This window comes from Brassica napus, chromosome C3, assembly GCF_020379485.1.
Source record: "Brassica napus cultivar Da-Ae chromosome C3, Da-Ae, whole genome shotgun sequence".
NCBI lineage: Eukaryota > Viridiplantae > Streptophyta > Magnoliopsida > Brassicales > Brassicaceae > Brassica > Brassica napus.
The window spans coordinates 70,824,126-70,845,697 of NC_063446.1; the positions used below are offsets into that span (position 1 = coordinate 70,824,126).

The 21,572-nt window shown below is 36.7% G+C and overlaps 2 protein-coding genes and 1 pseudogene across 2 annotated transcripts; 2 read left to right on the forward strand and 1 right to left on the reverse strand.

Moving 5' to 3' along the window:
* The first annotated feature begins 185 nt into the window (after positions 1 to 185).
* Positions 186 to 2,044, forward strand: LOC106418713 (sirohydrochlorin ferrochelatase, chloroplastic). The gene is made up of 6 exons (XM_013859468.3): positions 186 to 310; positions 387 to 625; positions 715 to 776; positions 1,306 to 1,416; positions 1,541 to 1,633; positions 1,756 to 2,044. The coding sequence occupies exons 1-6, from the start codon at positions 258 to 260 to the stop codon at positions 1,864 to 1,866; spliced, it is 669 nt and encodes a 222-aa protein (XP_013714922.2). The 5' UTR covers positions 186 to 257; the 3' UTR covers positions 1,867 to 2,044.
* Positions 2,045 to 2,256: 212 nt separating this feature from the next.
* LOC106418712 (putative disease resistance protein At1g50180) lies at positions 2,257 to 6,223 on the forward strand. The gene is made up of 3 exons (XM_013859467.3): positions 2,257 to 3,442; positions 3,536 to 3,682; positions 4,326 to 6,223. The coding sequence occupies exons 1-3, from the start codon at positions 2,560 to 2,562 to the stop codon at positions 6,065 to 6,067; spliced, it is 2,772 nt and encodes a 923-aa protein (XP_013714921.2). The 5' UTR covers positions 2,257 to 2,559; the 3' UTR covers positions 6,068 to 6,223.
* Positions 6,224 to 9,112: 2,889 nt separating this feature from the next.
* Positions 9,113 to 20,146, reverse strand: LOC125583502 (annotated as a pseudogene).
* Between the last annotated feature and the right edge of the window lie 1,426 nt (positions 20,147 to 21,572).

The window sequence follows — 21,572 nt, forward strand, 5'->3', positions numbered from 1 at the left end:
CCAAAATTAGGGTTCAACAGGTTTTCGAAATATTACTAAACCCGAACCGAACCTGATTAAACTCTAACCAAATGAGATATATCATATTCGACTGGGGCTAAATTTATAGACCTGAAATACGAACCCCGATTGATCCCCCATTAAGGGCCCACTAACGGCCCATTTATGTATTTACAGTTTTCTCGAGGAATTATGCGAACAACAATAAAGTGAAAAAATCGAGTCAGTCCCGACAACAAGTTTATCAGAGAAGTTCAATGGCAGCGACTCAATCTCACTTCTTGACCAACCTGAGAATCTCCTCCCAACGGTTCTTTTATCATTCATTACCCTTATGTTCCTTTTCTTCTCTTGTTTTGCTCTATTGTGAAGTTTTCTCCTCTCAGAGCGGATGCTCGTGTTTCGTCTTCTTCTTGTGAGATGGTTACTCGGACGAATCGGCCATGGGCTTTGCCATGTTCCTTGAAAGTTGACACCTTTCAGTTCCAAAGAACAACGAGAAGAGGATCTCCATGTTTGGCGAGGTTCGAGGATGGCGAGTTGCTCAGAAGTGGGATTGGTGATGCTGATGGGATTATAATCGTCGACCACGGTTCTCGTCGCCGCGAATCTAATCTCATGCTCGGTGAGGTTTCGCTTCTTAATCTTATGCTTTGTTGGTTGTTAATTGTCTCATTACAGTATGTAATTAATTAATTGTCTTGAGAGTTTCAGAGGAGTTTGTGAAGATGTTCAAAGACAACACTGGCTACCCTATTGTAGAGCCTGCTCATATGGTAATGTTTTTTTTTTTTTTTTATCATCTCATGTTCCTTTAGAATGCAGACTCCTTTTCTGATTTTTTATTTTCCTGATTTAATTTACTTGTTTGAACCACTAAAGTTGCATTCTTATTTATTTGCTACAGTCTGGTTGTCTTCTTATTATTTCTGTAGTTGTCTGGTTATGTTTTAGACTTAGCTCAATATGCTTGTATCCATAACTTGGACATTCTTTTTGGTCCTACTTTCTATATTCTGATTTTCAATTTACACTATCATCTCACTTTAGAATGCAGTATGAAATGAAAATTTTCAGTTTAAGTTCACTCCATTTCTGATAGCTTACCTGATTGAAGTCACTTGTTTGAACCACTAGAGTTGCATTCTTATGAAATTGATACAGTCTGATGATCTTCTTCTTCTTCTTCTTTTTTTTTTTTTTTTTTGTATAGTTTCTTGGTTATGTTTTAGACTTAGCTTAATATGACAACTTAGACTTTCGTTTTGGTTCTACTTTCTATATCTGATGTTCGCTTTGCTCTAGGAATTGGCTGAGCCATCTATAAAAAGTGCATTCAGTTTGTGTGTACAACAAGGAGCGAAACGTGTTGTTGTTAGCCCGTTTTTTCTGTTTCCTGGAAGACATTGGCATCAGGTATGTCCTTATTACTTCCAATTTGTATGTTTATTCGAACTGTTAGTTGGTCTACTTACTGGGGATTTTTTGGAGAATTGTACACTAATGACCTTGTGGGATTATCGCTCTCGTTTGATTAAAGGACATTCCTGCTTTGACGGCTGATGCTGCGAAGGAGTTCTCTGACATCTCATACCTCATTACTGCACCTCTCGGCCTCCACAATCTCCTCATTGTAAGAACTAACTCATGTTTTTTTCCCCAATCTTGCTACTTCAAACGTGTGAGCACTTCAAGCTGATATGTTCTCTTTTGGCTACTGAACTTTAAGTAATCTGCTTATGGTTCTTTCTGCAGGACGTTGTGAACGACAGAATCCAACATTGTCTGAGTCATGTTGAAGGTGATGCAGACGAATGTCTCGTTTGTGCTGGAACAAACAAGTGCAAGCTCTACAATAGTTCTTAGGCTCAAAATGTAAGAACTTTTTTTGTATATCTTCTGGTTTTCTCTAACCTTTCGGATGAGGAAAACAAAAATAAACAGGCTTGTTGTATTGTCCATACTCATCAGTTATTATTACACGTTGTAGTTCCACACCAATTGAAAAAAAACAATCATAATAAGAGTTAGCTGTTGAGTGTAATCTATATCATTCCTACCAGCAAATTAAGAAAGCAAAATCTGGTGTTTTGCATATCAGCCACAGTTCATCGTTATATAAAAATAAGATTCTCTATGCATTCCCTGGCCTCTTTATTTAATTGGTTCTCATGAATTGTACTTGTTTTTTTCTGAGTAAGCTCGTTTGTTTAAACATGCGGCAGAGAGCTCCAGTTTTATTACTGTAGCATCTGCAATTGAAATGTATGGTTGTAGGAGACGAGAAGACTTTTGAAAGTCTCCCACCAAAGTGATGGATGAATATGTGGATGTGATGGGTCATGGGCCATCACAAAAGAAACATTTCAAGAAGTGGTTTGGTAGCTGTACCCGAGACTTATGTTCACATGGTGCAAAGAGTTGAAAATCTGAAAGGGACAAATAGTCTAGAAATTGAATCTTTTTTCCATAATAGTTAAATGTTGACTTTTATAGTGTAGGGAGTAGAGACTTGGGAGAGGTAGAGACTGGGAGAGTTGTGAATCAAGAAACAGGCAAATGGCAGAAGCTATTGTTTCCGTGACAGTGCAGAAGCTAGGGGAGTTTCTCCTTGAAGAACCGTTGTTCTTGTTTGGTATAAGTGACCAGGTGAAGCAGCTTCAAGACGAACTGAAGCGTTTGAGGTGCTTCTTGAAAGATGCAGATGAGAAGCAGCGTAAAAGCGAGAGAGTGCGGAATTGGATTGCAGAGATTAGAGAAGCTGCTTATGATGCAGAAGATCTCCTCGAAGCATTTTTCCTCAAGGCGGAATCAAAGAAAGGAAAAGGGATCAAAAAGGTGTGTAGGAGGCTTGCTTGCATCATGAACGAGGCAGTTTCGCTTCATAGTGTTGGCTCAGAGATTAGAGAGATCACCACCAGGCTTACCAAGATAGCAGCAAGCATGAAAGACTATGGTATAAAAGAAGCTATGGACGGAGAAAGATTGAGTTTGTTTGATAGTTTAAGAGAGCAGAGGCAGTCATTTTCATATGCTGATGAGCACAATCTTGTTGGGTTAGAGCAGAGTCTTGAGAAGTTAGTGAATGATTTAGTTTCCGGTGGTGAGAAACTAAGGGTCATGTCCATTTGTGGAATGGGTGGTTTGGGGAAGACAACTCTAGCCAAACAGGTTTTCCATCATAGTATAGTGAGGCGTCATTTCGATAGGTTTGCATGGGTTTATGTTTCTCAAGAGTTTAGACGGAGGCATGTTTGGCAAGAGATTCTTTTGAGCCTTAGCTATAAAGATGAGAATCAAAGAATACTCGGCTTGAGAGATGAACAGCTTGGAGAGGAGTTGCATAGGTTCTTGAAAAGGACTAAATGTCTCATTGTGCTTGATGATATATGGGGCACTGATGCTTGGGATGGTCTGAAACACGTCTTTCCACATGAAACAGGTAACTTTCTAATGATCAAATGCGACTCAGTGCTCTATGATTCTTGTTATTTCACAGTATGATGAAGTACAAGTCCTGTTCACAACACTGCAGGAAGCAACATAATACTCACCACAAGGAACAAAGAGGTTGCTTTGTATGCTGATCCGAGAGGTGTACTCCATGAGCCGAGATTGCTAACACATGAAGAGAGTTGGGAGCTGTTGGAGAAAATTTCATTACAGGGACGAGATAATTTAGGTAATACAACAGCTCTATTTCAACTTTGCATTCGAGTTTACCATATTTTACAATATTCAAATCTTAAAAGCTCTATAAATTAATATTTTATAAATTAATAAACACCATAATGTAATCATTATTTTCTAATTGGGCTATAGCAAAATATGACACGATTCAACAAGATAATAGTTTTTTTGAAAAACTTATGTAAATATATGATCTTATTATAACAATAAATTAATAGTTAATAAATAATATATATGGTCTTAATAGTTAATATAACAATAAATTAATACAATATATATATTGTTTATATAAGTATAAATCAAATACTATATTGTTTGTTTTTATTTATAGTGAGTCCATCTTTATCTTTTCCAAACAATTCAAATATTTTGATGTTATTTTGTAATATAACATCTAAAATGCATCTAAAATTAATGTATATGTAGATTATATACACAAAATGATTTAATAAAACGATATGAAATTTGTATTTGTAAAAGTTAATCAATATATACCATACAATCAATTATTGTTATAAAGATATGAATCTAAAAAAAAGCCATTTCTATAAATTAATAATTCTATAAATAAGAAAAATATTGTAATTTTAAGATTATTAATTTATAGAGCTTTTACTGTATTTACCATTTTTTAGAGCCAATGTTGGTCAAGAAACTGGAGGAGATTGGGAAACAGATGGCCATAAGGTGTGGAGGTTTACCTCTAGCTATAACAGTTCTAGGAGGACTTTTGGCGATGAAAAACACATTGAACCAATGGCAGAGAGTGCAAGAGAACATCACACCATATGTTTCAAATGGAGGAAGTAGCAATGGAAGTAAGAGTATGATGGTTGCAGATGTTTTGTCCTTGAGTTATGAGGACTTGCCTCCCCATTTAAAGCAGTGTTTCCTATACTTTGCTCACTATCCTGAAGATTTTGAGGTTCATGTGGGAACATTGGTTAGTTACTGGATCGCAGAGGGACTAGTTATGCCTGTGGAAGCTGGGATGACAGTAGAGGATATAGGGCAAGATTACCTTGAAGAGTTGGTAAAGAGAAGCATAGTGATGGTTGGGAAAAGAGACATTGTAACCTCGGAAGTGATGACATGCCGTATGCATGATCTAATGCGGGAGGTGTGTTTACAGAAAGCAGAACAAGAGAGCTTTGTGCAAGTTGTTGATTCAAGGCAACAACAGGACGAAGCTGAAGCTTTCCCGTCTCTTTTGACCAATACATCTCGCAGAGTCTCTGTACAAGTGCATGTTGGTGCGGAGGAACACCGGATCGAGAGACTTTACATGAATCCTCAGTGTAGATCTCTTGTGTATTTGATGAAAAATCAAGGAAGTCAATGGACACTTCTGGGGAAGATCTCCTTGAGAAAGATGAAACTCCTTAGAGTTTTAGATCTTGAGGGAGCTCAGATCAAAGGAGGGAAGTTGCCAGATGATGTAGGAGATCTCATCCATTTGAGGAACTTGAGTTTGAGGTTGACAAATGTGAAGGAACTAACATCATGTATTGGAAACTTAACGTTGATGATCACTCTAGACTTGTTCGTGAAAGGGAGACTGTATATTCCAGATGTGATATGGAAGCTAAAGCGGCTGAGACATCTGTGCATGCCTTCAGAGCTTGATCCAAGAACGAAGCTGAACTTGAGTACTCTAAGGAACCTGCAACAGCTCTGGGACTTCCCTGTTGGTCAATGCAATCCAAGGGATCTTTTAGCGATGACGAGTCTTAGAAGATTGTCTATCAATCTTTCTTCTCAGAACACAGACTTTGAGGTTGTGTCTTCTTTGAGTAGAGTCTTGAAACGTCTCCGTGGCTTGACGATTAACGTTCCCTGCGAACCTATGCCTCCTCCACCAGTTGATGTAACACAGCTGGTTTCTGCTTTTGCTGATCTCTCTGAGCTGGAACTGTTCCTTAAGCTAGAAAAGCTCCCTGGGGAACAGAGTTTCTCCTCTGATCTCGGTGCCTTGCGGTTGTGGCAATGCGGGTTAGTGGATGACCCGTTTTTGGTTCTGGAGAAGCTTCCAAACTTGAAGATTCTTCAGCTGTTTGAAGGATCATTTGTTGGTAGTGAACTTCATTGTTCTGTAAATGGTTTCCCTCAGCTGCATTCTTTGACGTTGTCACAGCTTGAGAATCTAGAAGAGTGGGTTGTAGAAGACGGTGCTATGATGCGTCTTGTTTCTTTGGAGCTGAAGTGTTGTAAGAAATTGAAGTCGGTTCCTGAAGGAACGAGGTTCTTGAAGAATCTACAAGAAGTGGAGATTGGGAACATGACAAAAGCATTCAAAGACAAGCTGGCGTCTGGTGGTGAAGACTTCTACAAGATTCAACATGTGCCTTGTGTTGTTTTTGAGTATTGTGACCTTTAAGAATTTGGATGTTATGATCTTGGTAAAGTTTGCCACTTTTAGGTGGAAAATTGGCAAAAACCTGCTAAACTATAGCCAGTGCCGAACGTTTTCAGGGGCCTAAGGCAATTTTTTTTCTTTTGACAATATTTAAGGCAAAAAAAATTTTGATGATCTCTTCGTATAAGATTTCGGTATGTTCACAGAAAATTAAAATGGTAGATATAGTGACTATGTTTATAATTGAAATCTAAAAAGAGAATCCAAACTAAAATCTAGAAAAAAAAAGATATATACAATCAAACTCTTTATGTAAACATATATAACACTAACTAATGCATTTTATATATAAAATGGGGTCCTAAATATTAACTAAAAATTATGGGGCCTAAAGCCATTGTCTTTTTCGACAAGGGGTAAGCACGGCTCTGACTATAGCAAAAATTTCTTACGGTATAAATAAATAGTTAAATAATATTATAAGAAACTGAAACTGTTCTGATCTTTTTCATGTAGCAGCACAGCTGTTTTTTTTTTTTTTTGCATTTGCATTTGCTAATAATCTTTGTGAGCAAGAAACTGTTCCTGAACCTAGGGAAGAAGCTCCCGGGAGAACCGAGTTTCGACTTTGTTTCTATGGAGTCAAAAGTGTTGTAAGAAACTGAAGTCGGTTCCTGAGAAATCTACAAGAAGTGGAGAGTAGAAGAAACATGACAAAAGGCTTTCAAAGACAAGCTTGGTTTCATGTGGTGAAGATTTCTACAAGTTTAAACATGTGCCTTGTGTTGTTTCTGAGTACTGTGGTCTTTAAGGACCCAACATCTAATACTTGGGATGTACAGCATAGTGGCATCCTCTATTACAAGAATACTGCCCATAGTTGATGTCCGCTGTTTTGTGACAAACTCCACAAGAAAATTCATGATCGGAAGGAACAAGGGAGGAAGTGTGAGAGTGACGGTGTGGGTGACGGGTGAGCTTAATGACACGAGGTAAGTAGATACACATACTATGAACCATGAAGTTACAAAGCAGACAGAGAGTAAACATAATCCATGATAGCGGAAAGAGAGAAGCCACAAGCATCACAAGGCAAAGGGAAATCTTCTATGAAATGGGTAGGGATGTTAACTAAAGGGTGGTCTCAACCCTCTTTTGTTTATTATAAACTCAGCCATATTTTAACACAACCATATTTTAACCCTATTATAATCAAGGATTAGGGCTGGTACCAGGGTTAACTCATTTAATTGAAAAAAATATTTCATTTATTTTTGTTCTAAAATTTTAAAGATAAAACTAGAAAAATTAAAATATGATATGATTCTTTCCGCCAATTTGTTGAGCATCAAAATCAAAAGTTTTCCTCCCAAAATCGTAAAATCGAGTTTTCGCTCCACAACTAAGAATAAAGTTTTTCCGTCAAAAAACAAAAATTGTGTTTTTTTCCGCCAAAACCTAATTTGAGTTTTTCCACCAAAACCACAAAATCAAGTTTTCCCGCAAAAACCGTAAAATCGAGTTTTCCTGTCAAAACCGGCAAATCGAGTTTTCCCGCCAAAACTGTAAAATCGCGTTTTCCCGCCGAAACAGCAAAATCAACTTTTCCGCCGAAACCGCAAAACCTAGTTTTTTCCCTCCCCCCCCCAAACCGCAAAATCGAGTTTTCCCGCCAAAACCGCAAAAACGAGTTTTCCCGCCGAAACCGGCAAATCGAGTTTTCCCGCCAAAACTACAAAATCGCGTTTTCCCGCCGAAACAGCAAAAACGAGTTTTCCGCCGAAACCGGCAAATCGGGTTTTCCCGCCCAAACCGCAAAAACGAGTTTTCCCGCCGAAACCGGCAAATCGAGTTTTCCCGCCAAAACTACAAAATCGCGTTTTCCCGCCGAAACAGCAAAAACGAGTTTTCCGCCGAAACCGGCAAATCGGGTTTTCCCGCCCAAACCGCAAAATCGAGTTTTCCCGCCGAAACCGCAAAATCGAGTTTTCCCGCCGAAACCGCAAAATCGAGTTTTTCCGCCAAAACCGCAAAATCGAGTTTTTCCGCCGAAACCGCAAAATCGATTTTGATTTTTTGGCGGGAAAACTCGATTTTGAAGTTTTGACGAAAAACTCGATTTTGCGTTTTTGGAGAGAAAACTCGATTTTGTTGTTTTAGTTGAAAACTCGATTTTGCGGTTTCGACGGAAAATTTCGCTGTTTAGTTTTTGGCGAGAAAACTCGACTCTAAGTTTTTTTTGGTGAAAAACATTATTAAATATTGTATAATAGTTGTGTGAATCAAAATAAAAGTGTTAGAATTTAAATTCTGATCCTATTAGGGCCAACCCTGTTTAAATTCTATTTAAAAAATGAGGGTTAAGGTTACAAATGGGTTTCCAGGGTTAGGGACAGGTTGAGCCCATAGTAACATCCCTAGAAATGGGGTAAGGGTGTGGTCATGGATTTTTGGTTTTCAATAGTGAGAGGTGGTGGGTGAGTCCTTTGCGTAGTAAGAGTGTAAGCTGAAATTGCATAAAGAACAATGATAGTACATTTTGCTGCAGCCTTTACCGACAAGATTTGCATCTTTTGTTGTTTTCGTCTGAAGAACCATAGTACACTTCATCTTCATGTGTACAGTTGTGTACTTCTGACCCGGATGATGAATAATAAATTGGAATAAGGGGTACATCAGAGCTACAAAAGTTAGGATCTAAGAAGGTGATGGTGAGAGGGTGGAGTAGATGAAAAGAGTGTCTGATTTCTGGAGGTTCTCTTCTCTTTGGAATGATGAACTATGAAGCAAATGAATGATCAAGTTTATCTTTGCTTTATCAGACTCCTTTTATTAAAGTGAACCGGCTTTATATGTATGCATTTTCTTTTTAGTCAGCTAGTATGAGACAACTTGCTTTGCTATTCTCTAAAGCTTTAAACTGGGGTCAGTTGCTTCCACTTGTGTTAAAACCGTTAACAACATTGTCAGCGATATCATCATTCATACCTGGATAAATATATAAATGATGAGTTCAACAACATGTATAACCAACCACCAATAATCAGATGAGTTCAACAACATGCATAACCACCAATTCTGCTAACTTTGACTGAAGTAATCACCACAATAACTAGATATTAAAATGAGTATAGCGGTATACAATGATATCAAATGAGTGGTGGTGGTTCTGCCCACACAGATTGATGTAATTTCCAGACAAATCAGTTGAGTTTCATTGATGCAAATGATGCAGCCAGATCCAAAGCTGCCTTCACTTGAGAAGCATCCGTTCCCTGAACCCCCCCAAAAAAAAGCATGCTCAAGAACTAGATTAACATCCATTAGCACATGATCTCCAAACCCAGACACATACCTGTCCAGATGCGAGACCGCTCTTCCCTTTTCCGCATCTCCCTTTTAAAGGACCCAATGCAGTTGTCAGCCACTCAGTGACATCTAATTGCTTGAACTCGTCAGATTTGTCAGGAACTCCTGCACACACAACCGCCTTGTTGGTCGTTTCATCTGTGCTAAACACCATTATCGACATTCCCTGCAAGATGATTCACCAGCAAACCCTTTATTCAACTTTCTTAACTGACTAGTTACTAGAAGTCATGCGTTAAGGAAATGGAGATTTACCTTCTTTTCCATGACTTTCGAAACAGCTTCTCGCACGGCTGCTGCATCAAGACCTACATCAAGCTGAATAATGCAGAATGTCTTTCCATCTGATGGCGGCAGACTCTGCTGCCTCTGTGGCTAATTTGTGAAGGTATGAGAGAGAAGAGAGGGGATATAACCTTTTCCAGTGCATGCCCCTCTGCTTTGGATGCATCCTCCACTTCTTTTTCAAGTGAGGACGCCTCATTCAATGCATCAAAAGCACATTCAGTAGTCACAGCAGTTACCCTACGAATACCTTTAGCAATTCCCTCCTCGGATAGAAGAGTAAAAGCTTTGGCTTCACGGGTGTTTGTAATGTGGGTTCCTGCAATTTTCAAAATAATACAATACTCAATAATCCATTCAGAAAAATAATTTTCAAGTCCAAATAGTTATGGCCCATGGAAACCAACCTCCACAAAACTCAGAAGAAAGCGAAGACCATTCATCGTTTTCAGGATCAGCCAAGAGGTCCTCGACCTGTCTGCCAATTGATACCACTCTGACAGGATCAGGGTAGACCTAAATAGAATAAGAGAGAACGCTTTAACAATTCATATAAACCAAACTAAAAACGCAATGTCCGAGAACTGGTGTACATCTTACTTCTCCAAACACTGCTCTATAAGACCTTTGATTCCTTGATCTGTTTATTGACGATGGATTCAATCTTTCTCAAATCCTCAGGATCAACCGGTTTGCCTACTCAAAATTATGAAACCCATTTGACAATTAAAAAAGAGCATCCATATCAAAATGGAAATGATTTATTGAAGAATGTACCGTGGGAAAAATCTAACCGCAGTTTTTCAGGAAGAACTATTGACCCCTTCTGATCAATATGATCTCCGAGCACTCCCTGAATCAACCAACGCACATGAATGTTTTGAGACCAATAAAAAAAAGAGCAAACTACCGTTTATTCAGCTACAACTATAGAAAAACGATACCTTCAGGGCAAAATTCAACATATGTGTACAAGTATGATTTGGAGCAATGTGTTTACGTCTCTCATAGTCAACCTACACACATGAATAACGGATACGGAAACAATTTAGGTGGTACCAAATACGCTGAATGAGACAAACACTGTAGGATGCAGAGCGATACCTTGCAAGTCACTTTATCCCCAACTGACACCTCTCCAGTTTCTTTAGAGAGATAACCAATATGAAGAACAAAACCTCCAAATATTTGGACATTGCATACGTTGAATGTACCAAACGAGCCTTCAATAAGTCCCGTGTCAAAAATCTATTGCCAAAGCAAAATGTTAGGGGCACTGAATTTATACAATATAGGGAGTGTATCCAAAGCTATAGACCTTATGGAGGGTAGTTTCAAAACCGAAAATAACTATATCATGTTGTATGCCAACCTATACGTAAAATCAAACTATGCAACTCTGATATGATAGTGTTATTGTATAAAGTCTACATATCGAAGATGAACATAATGAAGACTGCAGTTTCATGCCACCAGTCATATGATCAGAAATTAAACAATTAGCACACTAAATTATATATCAAATATAATGGATTACCTGACCACCCTGCTCAGCATAGAAACTTGTAGACTCCAATACTATTCCCACGTTATCGCCAGCAGCTGAACTTTCCAGGAAAGCAGAGCCCGTGTAGATCGCCTTTACTTCACTCTTGTGACAAAATGGGGCAGGATCATTGCTCAATAAAAGCTTACTTTAAGAAAACTTCAGTTACCACTCTATGCCCTAACTTCTTTCTTTTCACGTCAACATAAGAACAGCTAAGGCGCTACATGCAAAATTTGTTGAATATGTAGGACAAACCTGGAACCAAATGTATTTAGAAGAATCATCTGTAGCTAACACACCAGTCTTGTGCAATGTTGATGTAGCATCAGCATCCATTACAATGGCGCCACCAGCTTGCTAAGAAAATTTGACATTACAGGGTAAGTTAATAGATAATGAAAATTTAAACTTCATCTATAGAACCAAGGAAATTTGACACCAAACTGATACGTGATGAGTATCAAATGCTGTAAGATCTCAACGAATAAGACAAAAGTTGCAACTACCCAAATCATACATGCCCCCTACACCTCGTTATCCCCTTAATACTTATAGCAAAGAAAGGACATATACGTCACACACGACAGGCCATGTGCTACCATTACTCACACGTGTGAGTGATCTTCCTCCTCTCCAAGTCTTTATTCTTCACTTGCTTTCTTCTAGATATATCCTACCAGCTTAACCGACTACCATTGTACCGAACCAATGCTCCTGGTCTTACTTCTTTGAACCTCTCCTCTGGTATTGGTAAATGATTGGAGGGTGAGTAGCGTACGTATCACAAACATTCTTTAAGAAAGTAAAAACAATAAGTTGAAGCACCTTATTCTGGGCACTTCTCGATCTTTCCCTCGCCTCTTCCATGGCTTTGTTGAAGCCATCAACATCAACCAGCAATCCTCTTTCTTCAGCCATCAACTGAAACCCGGAATAAAAGTTAAAAAAGATTACACGAAAAAACTTACAGAAATAGATACGAATGATCGAAGTACCTGGGTTAAATCTAAAGGGAAACCAAAAGTATCCCGTAAGACAAAAGCATCCTGCAAAGAGAAGACAAAGACAGTATGTTGAGATGGAAATTCATATATCACATATGGAAATACTGCAACATCTAACATTCATCACAAGAATGTAGATATGTACCTCTCCACTCAGTGTATTCCCCTGAACTGCCTGTACTGCTTTCCGAAATTTTTCAATTCCCTGCCGTGAAAATATAATCAATCTAACTGTTCATATACTCACCTATATAACAATGTCAATATAAGGACAAACATGTCAAACCAATTCATCTTTGAGAAAATGGCTCTCTACAGATTATGCTGAATTATGCTGAATTATGTTCAAGTGCAACCAACATAATTTGAACAGAATGGTGGCAAATTTGGAAACAACATATACAAAAAGGGTGTCACTGTCATTAATCTGCGCATTGCTGAGCCAGCTCTCACCTTTGCCAAGGTCTTGCAAAAGTTTGCTTCCTCTTTCTTTATTATCTCAGTGATCTTAATCTCATGTTCCTTCAACTCAGTAAAGGTATCACCCATCACTCGAATAACAGAACTGACAAGTCTGTAGGTGAAAAGCCCAAACTGATTAGTGTCAAACACAGACAAAGCTCAGGCTCAGAAACATATGCTGTACTTGCATAGAGGCAAGATTAAAACAAACATGATCCAGCAGAAAAAGAAATAATATTGACACAACACATGCAGTGACAATCAAGCGTAATTTCCTACCCGTTGAAAAATCCTTCCTCTGCTTTTAGGATCTCCTTTCCGTAGCGAACTGCTCGACGAAGAATACGTCGCAGAACGTACCCGCGGCCCTCATTACCTACAAGAGAGTGTATGGCATACTGTATTTGTTAAATTACAAGAAAGAATAAAACCTCTATAGGAATTGGATTCGGGAATTGGATTCGGGAATTTGAAAGAATTCACAAGTAATAACTTTTGTAGTATTTTAAAAGATTTTATGAGATTTTAATGCAATTGTCTAATTCTTATGTTTACTTTTTATCATAGAATTTAAAAGAATGTAAATAAATTTGATGGATTACAAGTGATAATACATTAATGCTATGAACTAATGATAACAACAAAATACAAAACTAGTAGCTAAACTCTTGGGCATTTTTTTTACCAAAAAAAAACTTTTGGGAAAATTTTACCTTTTGTAGATAGATTTTTTTTTGCTTTGAGAAGGGATAGATACATGATAATATATATAGGAGAAGTAATCTAAAAAAGTTTATACAAAAGATAGATAAGAACTAGTTTATAATTGTTTTATGATTGTGCTTGGTTGGAATTTATAGTAGAGAATCAAACAAAATGTTTTTTAAAAAAAAGTTACGTACTATTCTTGATGACAATGAGCCCCATTTTTCAATTCCTCTGTGGCTAATTTGTGAAGGTATGAGAGATAAGAGAGGGGATATAACCTTTTCCAGTGCATGCCCCTCTGCTTTGGATGCATCCTCCACTTCTTTTTCAAGTGAGGACGCCTCACTCAATGCATCATAAGCACATTCAGTAGTCACGGCAGTTACCCTACGAATACCTTTGGCAATTCCCTCCTCGGATAGAAGAGTAAAAGCTTTGGCTTCACGGGTGTTTGTAATGTGGGTTCCTGCAATTTTCAAAATAATACAATACTCAATAATCCATTCAGAAAAATAATTTTCAAGTCCAAATAGTTATGGCCCATGGAAACCAACCTCCACAAAACTCAGAAGAAAGCGAAGACCATTCATCGTTTTTAGGATCAGCCAAGAGGTCCTCGACCTGTCTGCCAATTGATACCACTCTTACAGGATCAGGGTAGACCTAAATAGAATAAGAGAGAACGCTTTAACAATTCATATAAACCAAACTAAAAACGCAATGTCCGAGAACTGGTGTACATCTTACTTCTCCAAACACTGCTCTAAGACCTTTGATTCCTTGATCTGTTTATTGACGATGGATTCAATCTTTCTCAAATCCTCAGGATCAACCGGTTTGCCTACTCAAAATTATGAAACCCATTAGACAATTAAAAAAGAGCATCCATATCAAAATGGAAATGATTTATTGAAGAATGTACCGTGGGAAAAATCAAACCGCAGTTTTTCAGGAAGAACTATTGACCCCTTCTGATCAATATGATCTCCGAGCACTCCCTGAATCAACCAACGCACATGAATGTTTTGAGACCAATAAAAAAAGAGCAAACTACCGTTTATTCAGCTACAACTATAGAAAAACGATACCTTCAGGGCAAAATTCAACATATGTGTACAAGTATGATTTGGAGCAATGAGTTTACGTCTCTCATAGTCAACCTACACACATGAATAACGGATACGGAAACAATTTAGGTGGTACCAAATAAGCTGAATGAGACAAACACTGTAGTATGCAGAGCGATACCTTGCAAGTCACTTTATCCCCAACTGACACCTCTCCAGTTTCTTTAGAGAGATAGCCAATATGAAGAACAAAACCTCCAAATATTTGGACATTGCATACGTTGAATGTACCAAACGAGCCTTCAATAAGTCCCGTGTCAAAAATCTATTGCCAAAGCAAAATGTTAGGGGCACTGAATTTATACAATATAGGGAGTGTATCCAAAGCTATAGACCTTATGGAGGGTAGTTTCAAAACCGAAAATAACTATATCATGTTATATGCCAACCCATACGTAAAATCAAACTATGCAACTCTGATATGATAGTGTTATTGTATAAGGTCTACATATCGAAGATGAACATAATGAAGACTGCAGTTTCATGCCACCAGTCATATGATCAGAAATTAAACAATTAGCACACTAAATTATATAACAAATATAATGGATTACCTGACCACCTTGCTCTGCATAGAAACTTGTAGACTCCAATACTATTCCCACGTTATCGCCAGCAGCTGAACTTTCCAGGAAAGCAGAGCCCGTGTAGATCGCCTTTACTTCACTCTTGTGATCCTGTAACAAAATGGGGCAGGATCATTGCTCAATAAAAGCTTACTTTAAGAAAACTTCAGTTACCACTCTATGCCCTAGCTTCTTTCTTTTCACGTCAACATAAGAACAGCTAAGGCGCTACATGCAAAATTTGTTGAATATGTAGGACAAACCTGGAACCAAATGTATTTAGAAGAATCATCTGTAGCTAACACACCAGTCTTGTGCAATGTTGATGTATTCAAACTTCATCTATAGAACCAAGGAAATTTGACACCAAACACTCTTTAAGAAAGTAAAAGCAATAAGTTGAAGCACCTTATTCTGGGCACTTCTCGATCTTTCCCTCGCCTCTTCCATGGCTTTGTTGAAGCCATCAACATCAACCAGCAGTCCTCTTTCTTCAGCCATCAACTGAAACCCGGAATAAAAGTTAAAAAAGATTACACGAAAAAACTTACAGAAATAGATACGAATGATCGAAGTACCTGGGTTAAATCTAAAGGGAAACCAAAAGTATCCCGTAAGACAAAAGCATCCTGCAAAGAGAAGACAAAGACAGTATGTTGAGATGGAAATTCATATATCACATATGGAAATACTGCAACATCTAACATTCATCACAAGAATGTAGATATGTACCTCTCCACTCAGTGTATTCCCCTGAACTGCCTGTCCTGCTTTCCGAAAATTTTCAATTCCCTGCCGTGAAAATATAATCAATCTAACTGTTCATATACTCACCTATATAACAATGACAATATAAGGACAAACATGTCAAACCAATTCATCTTTGAGAAAATGGCTCTCTACAGATTATGCTGAATTATGCTGAATTATGTTCAAGTGCAACCAACATAATTTGAACAGAATGGTGGCAAATTTGGAAACAACATATACAAAAAGGGTGTCACTTTTATTAATCTGCGAATGGCTGAGCCAGCTCTCACCTTTGCCAAGGTCTTGCAAAAGTTTGCTTCCTCTTTCTTTATTATCTCAGTGATCTTAATCTCATGTTCCTTCAACTCCGTAAAGGTATCACCCATCACTCGAATAACAGAACTGACAAGTCTGTAGGTGAAAAGCCCAAACTGATTAGTGTCAAACACAGACAAAGCTCAGGCTCAGAAACTTATGATGTACTTGCATAGAGGCAAGATTAAAACAAACATGATCCAGCAGAAAAAGAAATAATATTGACACAACACATGCAGTGACAATCAAGCGTAATTTCCTACCCGTTGAAAAATCCTTCCTCTGCTTTTAGGATCTCCTTTCCGTAGCGAACTGCTCGACGAAGAATACGTCGCAGAACGTACCCGCGGCCCTCATTACCTGCAAGAGAGTGTATGGCATACTGTATTTGTTAAATTACAAGAAAGAATAAAACCTCTATAGGAATTGGATTCGGGAATTTGAAAGAATTCACAAGTAATAACTTTTGGAATATTTTAAAAGATTTTATGATATTTTAATGAAATTGTCTAATTCTTATGTTTACTTTTTATCATAGAATTTAGAGAAAAAGACAAAAATAGCACTAAATCAAAAGTCAAAAGTCACAAAAATAGCACTTAATGTTTTATCAAAAGTCACAAACTTATGGTTTAGAGTTAAAGGGTGGGGTTTAGGGTTTAGAGTTTAGGGTTTAGGGTTTAGAGTTTAGGGTTTAGGGTTTAGGGTTTAGGGTTTAGGGTTTAGGATTTAGGGTTTAGGGTTTAGAGTTGAGAAATGAGGTTTTGGGGATAAGATTTCAAATTTTGAAAAATAAAAAAATTAAAATTTTCAAAGGATAAACTTAGAAAGGTGCTATTTTGGTCATTTTAGTTTTGGAGTGCTATTTTTGTGATATAAGCTTAGAAATGTGCTATTTTGGAGATTTGCCCTAGAATTTAAAAGAATGTAAATAAATTTGATGGATTACAAGTGATAATACATTAATGCTATGAACTAATGATAACAACAAAATACAAAACTAGTAGCTAAACTCTTGGGCATTTTTTTTACCAAAAAAAAACTTTTGGGAAAATTTTACCTTTTATAGATAGATTTTTTTTTGCTTTGAGAAGGGATAGATACATGATAATATATATAGGAGAAGTAATCTAAAAAAGTTTATACAAAAGATAGATAAGAACTAGTTTATAATTGTTTTATGATTGTGCTTGATTGGAATTTATAGTAGAGAATCAAACAAAATGTTTTTTAAAAAAAAGTTACGTACTATTCTTGATGACAAAAATGAGAAATGTGAGAACACGTTCACGAACATGCCAAGTATTCACGAACATACGGTTCGGTTGACAAAATTAATGCAAGCACGGTTGCATGCCAAAGATGTTGCTTGATGATGAACAATTTCATCAATATTGATAGTCTCCGTTCTTTGAAAATAAGAGAGAGACAAATCCCATCATAAAAGCAAGGAATTGATCCTTTGCTTTTTTACATTACATTTCCATTAAATTCTTTTCAAATAACATTCCTACTAATTCTACCAAATATTGAATAACATTAGAATTTAAATGAATTGATAAAATACATAATTGAATAACACAAGAATTTGAAAGAATTGGTAAAATACACAATTGAATAACACTAGAATTTAATGGAAACTATAATTTCTTCAAATTCGATCAAATTTCTAAATCCAATACCCCCACCTAATAGATTCCGGGAGAAATAAAATAAACACGTAAAGTATGAGCTGAAGTAAATGATTGAATACTAAGACGTTTGATAATGTTTTGTTGCGTGTCATCGACGTAAATGAGACAAAAAAAAAAAACAGGGTCATACCAGGACGAGAGCCGTCCGCAATAGCAAATGAAAGTGTTCTAATATGATCGGCAACGACTCTATATGCCATGTCAACTCTGTCCACATCTTCCAGACCAACTTTTCCAGAATATGGCCTAGCTCCTGTGGCCTAAAAGAGTGAAATCAAACACGTCAACTTAAGATTCGCAGCAACTGGACCAACGCAAACTCTTTTTAATTCCCTCACTCAGAAAATACATGAAAAGTGACACAGCTAGCAAGGAAATGATCTCCACGTACCCATATTATGACTACCCGATCATTATACCCCAAATTCACTAAAAAGGAAATATTAGAAACAATTGACAGTGTCGCATCAAAGGTGAATAGCTGTAACCTCCCATAGATCAAATAGGCAAAGATGGTCACAGAATTACCAGGACTCATTATGCACTTGGCACCCCTCAAAGGAGGGACACAATAGTAACTGGATAGATGAACTGAATGTCATAAAACGTTCAACAGAAGGTCACACAAATTACCTTTTGGATATCATCAAAGATAGGCATGAACACATCTGTATCGTAGTTGCTCATTTTGTTCTGAAGAACAGAAGTTAATCTCTCAAAACCCATTCCGGTATCGACATGCTTAGCAGGCAGAGGTTTTAGTGAGCCATCACTCTCTCTGTTGGACTATTTTGAAATTATACACAACATGCCTCATTAGAGAAAACTAATTGAGAATATAATAGCAAAGTTAATGAAGCAAGAAAAATGCGCGGACGGGGTAATACAAAGTTTATGTACATGATCTATAAAATAACAGAAAAAACAACCGTGGTACCTAGACAAAGAATAGTAAATCGGAACTAAAATTACAATTTACAAATAGGGAAAAAGAGGGTTTGTACCTGAATAAAGACTAGATTCCAAATTTCCAAACAAGTTGGATCGTCATTGTTAACTAAGGATGCTGCATCACGGTTACCAACACGATCATAATGTATCTCAGTACAAGGTCCACACGGACCTGTGTCTCCCATTTCCCAGAAGTTGTCCTACAGTTTCACCAAAAGTTAAATGAAAGAACGGTAGCAGTAGAAAATCCTTGGTTCTACATTTGGTACAAAGTTTTTCACTGGAAATCATAAAACCGGTTTTAGAGTCCGCCAACTACCAAAACTTGATAGCGTAATCCTACCAAAAAATGCATTCAAGCTTAAGCTTGACAGTAGTTATCATTGACAATTCAATGTACCCCTTATACAAGACAATATTCCCACGTAAGAATAAACCTTAGGGAAGAGAGAATCAAGAAGCAGCAGACAAAAATTAACAAAAGTCCCAGATTAAACGTTATTTATGTTCAATACACATGAGATCCATAGAAATTTATTTTAATTTTTCTTAAAAGGTCTAATCACCTAAATTTAAAAACATATATTTTTGATGTTCATTTAAAGGTTAAAGAAGAAATGAAAAGGTGTTCAATTTTTACTTAAACAAATCGTTTTTAAAGGAGTAGTAAAGCAAACATACTTTGCAACCAAAAGGCAGCACACGTCCAGGTGGAAGAAACTTTAGCCATATATCTCGAGCCTCGTTATCAGGTTGAAGGCCGGCTTTCTCATCACCGCCAAAATAGGTAGCATAAATTCGGTCCGTTGGTAGCCCATAAACCTGAGACATAAATTCAATCACTCAAATGACATACTGTTACAAGGACCCCCAAATAAAAAAGAAAATAAACACTTCACAAAACTGTGACATACAATCGCAGGAGAAAGAGAGCCAATACTTCACAGTATATCAAGCGTATATTCTTAAATCACGTAGACAAAGATAGATGCCCAAGCGCCAAGCGTATATCAAGCGTATTTTCTGTATTTCAAAACAAGAGACCAGTTGCTCTAATTACCTTAGTTAAAAGCTCCCAAGCCCATTCAATGGCTTCCTTCTTGAAATAATCACCAAATGACCAGTTACCGAGCATTTCAAAGAAGGTGTGATGGTAAGTATCTTTGCCCACATCATCGAGATCATTATGCTTCCCACCAGCACGAATACACTTCTGGGTGTTATATGCCCGGGTTAGCTTGCTGAGCTCCGTGTTTGGGTCAGCTGTCCCCAAAAATATCGGCTTGTACTGGTTCATTCCTTGAAAAAAAAAACAGAGAACTTTCAATGTCATTCGTTCTTCTACTTATCGCCAGACACATCAAGAGCAACAAACACAGTATATGAAATCTCCCAAAGCTGTAAGAACAATGAATAAAACACTCAACTCAACTCCACAAGCAGTATCCGCTACGAGATTAGCTTAATTCAATAGACGTATCAAGAAAGCTAAGAATCAACAGTATATGAATCTCCCAAACTACTAGTCTTATCAATTTCGATCAACTGACAATTAAGAGTGAATAAACCCCAAAGCTTCTAAAACAATGAAGAAACCACTCCACTCAATTCCACAATCAAAAATCAAAAATCTAAAGCTAAAAACCAAAATTGCCATTCGAGATTTTTCAAAATCTTAAAACTACTGCAAAATCAAAAACCAAAAATATTATTTGGGTCTCATTAGTATGTACCAAATTGGAGTAGTGTCGAAGTTAAATTCAAAAAAAAATGTAATCTTATAAATTTTCATTGCCATCTATTTTTTTTTTGAACAACCATTGCCTTCTATTTATATGTTGCATCAACAGGTGTGTAAAAGGTAACTATATATGCAATGTTCTTAATTATATCCATATATTTATTATAGCGACATTATTTTATATACATATATGTGACTCGTGTAGTGATTATAGTGTGTCTTAAGGAAAGTATTTATGTAATATGTATCACTAATTTAGCGAAAATAATTTGTGTATCTTTGACTCATCAATATAGCGATATTATGCTATATACATATATGACCATCGATTATAATGTGTGTTAAGGAAAATATTAATGTGATATGTAACACTAATTTAGCGATTTATTTAAAATTTTCTGATGCAATCGTTTTTATACTTTAGTTGTCATATTATCATCTATAGTCGAACTAATCATGATAAACCACTGTTCCATGTTTCTACAAGACCTTTGTGGAGATTTGGTTGCTGTAAATGATATTCAATATATAGAAGATCTGCAAGCAAATGATGATTATCAGATTACTTTTATTCGTAGACAATTATGGTTTTTTTTTAAAGAGTCAGAATTTTTTTAGTAAAACTATTACATATAAAAGTATGAGTTATTCTTGGGTTCACCTTAGAATCTATAGGTTTAACAACCAATAGAATTTCATTATTTCAAATTCGGTATCTTTTAAAAAATGAAACAAAATATTGTCAATTTATATTATATTTTAAAAATAAAAAGATAAAAAACAAATAATAGTTACAGAAAAAAGAATATTAAATAATATTTTTTACGTCGTTAGAAAAATAATAAACCCTAAATCCTAATCCCTAAACCCTAAATACGAAACCCTAAACCATTGGGTAAACTCTAAACCCTTGGATAAATAATAAACTCTAAATCAAAAACACTAAACATTAAAACCCTAAATCATAAATCTTAAACCCTAAACTCTTGAGTGTATTAGGCCTTG

What these genes read in the sequence shown, in the direction of transcription:
- LOC106418713 (XM_013859468.3), top strand. Translation starts at nt 258, where the DNA reads ATGGCAGCGACTCAATCTCACTTCTTGACCAACCTGAGAATCTCCTCC. An exon ending in CTGAGAATCTCCTCCCAACG is followed by an intron (nt 311 to 386) that starts GTTCTTTTATCA and finishes TTCTCCTCTCAG; the next exon opens with AGCGGATGCTCGTGTTTCGT. An exon ending in TTGTAGAGCCTGCTCATATG is followed by an intron (nt 777 to 1,305) that starts GTAATGTTTTTT and finishes GCTTTGCTCTAG; the next exon opens with GAATTGGCTGAGCCATCTAT.
- LOC106418712 (XM_013859467.3), top strand. Translation starts at nt 2,560, where the DNA reads ATGGCAGAAGCTATTGTTTCCGTGACAGTGCAGAAGCTAGGGGAGTTT. An exon ending in CGTCTTTCCACATGAAACAG is followed by an intron (nt 3,443 to 3,535) that starts GTAACTTTCTAA and finishes ACAACACTGCAG; the next exon opens with GAAGCAACATAATACTCACC. An exon ending in ACAGGGACGAGATAATTTAG is followed by an intron (nt 3,683 to 4,325) that starts GTAATACAACAG and finishes ACCATTTTTTAG; the next exon opens with AGCCAATGTTGGTCAAGAAA.